The 3,469-nt window shown below is 37.1% G+C and overlaps 1 protein-coding gene across 1 annotated transcript in view; it reads left to right on the plus strand.

Moving 5' to 3' along the window:
• The first annotated feature begins 571 nt into the window (after positions 1-571).
• Positions 572-3,469, plus strand: part of LOC107186183 (odorant receptor 13a-like) — a 7,171-nt gene continuing 4,273 nt past the window's right edge. The window contains exons 1-2 of the mRNA XM_015574006.1: positions 572-829; positions 1,763-2,038. Of these exons, the coding sequence (XP_015429492.1) occupies positions 572-829; positions 1,763-2,038 (534 nt within the window). The remainder of the gene's footprint in view (positions 830-1,762; positions 2,039-3,469) is intronic.

Genomic DNA, 3,469 nt, shown 5'->3' on the forward strand with positions numbered 1-3,469 from the left:
TACGTCCATAATTGTTAGTAAAGGTTTGCACGCTTTATAAACACACATGCCAAAACCCAGGCCGAAATGTTAAGACCGTTTCTTCGACGAAACTTGTTTTTTGGAACGAGCTCCCACATACAGTACCGGACAAATGTTTTCAGACAAAAACCGTTTCCTGTAGTATTTGAATCAAGGATACTACTGACGTTACATTAAATAATCAACGTCTGTTTTGTGTAATTGTTGTTTTCTTAGGTCGCCCATAAACGATATATTTTCTAAATGTCCTCCTCAAACAAACTGTTTATATTGTTGAATTTTTACCTCGTACCATTCAAGAATGGATAAAATAAAGGTATAATTCTAATGTTCTCGTGAAGTTCTTGTTTCAGATTACAAATTATGGCATTCTTGTGATGTTATACGATAAAAATAAAAAATAACAAAAAATCGATTTTTCAAAAAAGTTTGACCGGAAGGTACCCTGAAATTGAGCATTATGATAGTAAAAAAAATTCTGCTTTCATAGGGGATATTATTATATTACACCGCTATAGCTTACTTTTGTTTCGACAACTTTTTATGCATAATGAGTCAACATGTATGCGGGCAATTTCGTATACTTCAGTACCGATTTACGAAACTATACGCCTCAGAAGAGACAATGACGAATCTAAATGAAAACTATGCTGCTAAATCATACGTACAATTTAAAAAATGTGTACGACAGCATCAGGTACTTTTGAATTACTGCTGGAAGATGGAAAATGTATTCCCACTTGTCGTACTCGGACAGGTAGTTATCTTCAGTGTATTAATCTGCCTTTATGGGTACCAAGTATTACTGGTACGTATTAATGGTATTTATACCATTTTTTAGAATTTCTTAGTATCAATGACAAATAAATTGACGTTATCAAAATTATTCTACTTATAATTGGCTGTGATAACTGAATAATCGTAAATGTCAAGACAATATAATATGAAACCCTTGTTTTTCCGCTAATTCCGCTTAGCTCCTATCAGAAACCTCAAGTTTGCTCAATAAACATATAACATACATATGTACCTACGCTTACTGTTCGCACAACGTCGGAACTGTGTGAGAATAGTGATACCGAACGGTTATAACGTACGTTTGCTGTGTTACATATTAGACATAAGACGGTATTGTACCTCTTCGAGCTATGGTGACTTCGTAAAAAACAGCAGGGGTTTGAATCATTCACGCCTTTAAGTGTTTCGGTACCGGTTACGCGACCAGGAATGGCCAATGTATTTTACGGCTAGTGGTTGTTGAAAACGTACATTTTTTATCTTTTTAAACAGTTTGCATCCTATAAAGAAAAAAAAATTTCAAATTTGAAGGGTGTAAAAGCTATGGGTAAATTTACAATAAGGAAACCACCTCCCATTTCGATGATTCTTTAATATGTTGTCAAGGTCATCGTCAAGGTCAGACCCTGAGTAGTATTGTGAAGGTTTTATTTCGAACTCGTAATATCACGGCCGTGGTATTGATTATTTACAACATTAAATTCATTATGTCGAATATTCTACTTTTATAATGACCTGGAGACATAATTTGTGACATTTACGATACTAAGATTTGAATTATTATAATATAGTAGAAATGTTCGAATTTATTCCTAGTTCCTACAGAATTTGCCGTAACTAAATATCGTTGAAAAATACTATGCTTTGCGTCTTAAAAGCTTATTATATTTCAAATTTTGTGCACTAAACAATGTAACATGTTTTCGGGATCACACATTTGTAGGCGCAATCAACTTTCGCAAGACGTTTCATCTTCATATCCTTCTTGATAGGGAGTGGCTCCTTATTATTCATGTTTACGCACAGCTGTCACAAGTTAACAGAAGAAAGCGCAAATATTGGTGATGCAGTGTATTCAGCATCATGGACCATCATGCCAATGGACAAAGATGGGAAAATGCTACGGAACGATTTAAATTTCACAATATTGCGATCTAGAAAAGCTTGTTGCTTAACCGCATGCGGATTTTTCCCTGTACAGTTGCAAACTTTTACCACGGTAATTACCGAAATTCTTATAAATCCTGTTTTTCATACACACAATACCGTTAATTAACACTAATGACTCCGTACTTTGTTTCAAATCTGTTTCCTTCACGGCGTTACACAAGGTGGATCATTTAAATAAATCCCCACTAATATTTTTGAAATCGTTGATGACACCAAAAACTGTTTCAAATAAACGTTGAATGCTTTCGAGAAGGAAATACTTTGACATAAGCAAATTTTGTATAGATGGACGCGTAGAAGACACAAATGTCAAAACAAAATAAGGGCTGTTTAGCATAAATTGCTCGATACTATTTTTACAGAAAATGATATATATTATGTTATATCTTGTATTCTCAGAACCTCTTTTCATTGCACACTTTTATCATATTACTTTCAAACGCGAAGAACGAGCCAAAACCGTTAATTCAGCGACACGTGGAAGCAACGGGCGTGGTTGTCCTTCTTCGAGACGCTGACAGAAACGTCAGCGATTCTAAAACTTCGCTTCGGCGACCATCGTGAATTATAGCCTGTTGCTACCCCGTATCTTGCGCGTTTTCTAACAAAGGGAAGGGGGGAAGAACTTATAAAAGGATTGTTCAAAACCGGGGAAGCGCTCGGTATTCCGGCTCTCATTTACATCGTGACAGATTCGGCTCGTGTGTCATTCTTCTACGCCTTGTTCGTTCGCTCTTCGACAATCGCGCTCCGCTTTAATCTCTTATACGTGACAGCGGGTTGAGCGACAACGGTCACTCAGCTGTTCAGTTCGGGTTTCGCGACGATATCTTTTCCTTGTGCGACGCGACCTCGCGATTACGCGCGGCCTACAGACGAGTTTTATAAGACACCGGACCGCGAAGTGCAACGTCCGAGACGGCGACAACGTATCCTGCAGTGCTTAAGCTTAACAGGTTGAATGCCACGGGGGTCACCGGTGACCGGCACTTAACTTGGCTGTGACGCCATGGGGGCCACCGGTGACCGACGTGCCCGGATTGAAAAAAAAATAAGAAAGGTAGACAAAAGACAACACTTATAATTTCTTATTATTATCATCGTTGATGTAGTGGTCTGAAGAAATGAATGCAGTATAAAACATTTGAAAATAGTTTTATTTATACATTTAATATAGTTTTATTATGCGCGCACGTTACGATGTGTCGTATTAAAACATTCTAAACAAAGGAAGGGTGAACCAGCACAGTCTTTACAATATGTCACGACTTTTTTGGTACAGTTTTTTGCAATTATTCTTCCTAGCTTCTTTGAATTTTTTTGATAACAAATTTTGCAAAATCTTCGCGCCGTTCGAGCTTTTCCCGGCATTGCTTTTAATTCATGTCGTGGTTTTTTCAGCAACCTTTCATGTGGAGAAATGGAAACTTCAGCTTCATGATCACGACTGATTGTTAACAGTCTCAAAAATAATAAAATC

The sequence above is a fragment of the Dufourea novaeangliae genome, unplaced genomic scaffold (genome assembly GCF_001272555.1).
Source record: "Dufourea novaeangliae isolate 0120121106 unplaced genomic scaffold, ASM127255v1 scaffold79, whole genome shotgun sequence".
NCBI classification, from domain to species: Eukaryota; Metazoa; Arthropoda; class Insecta; order Hymenoptera; family Halictidae; genus Dufourea; species Dufourea novaeangliae.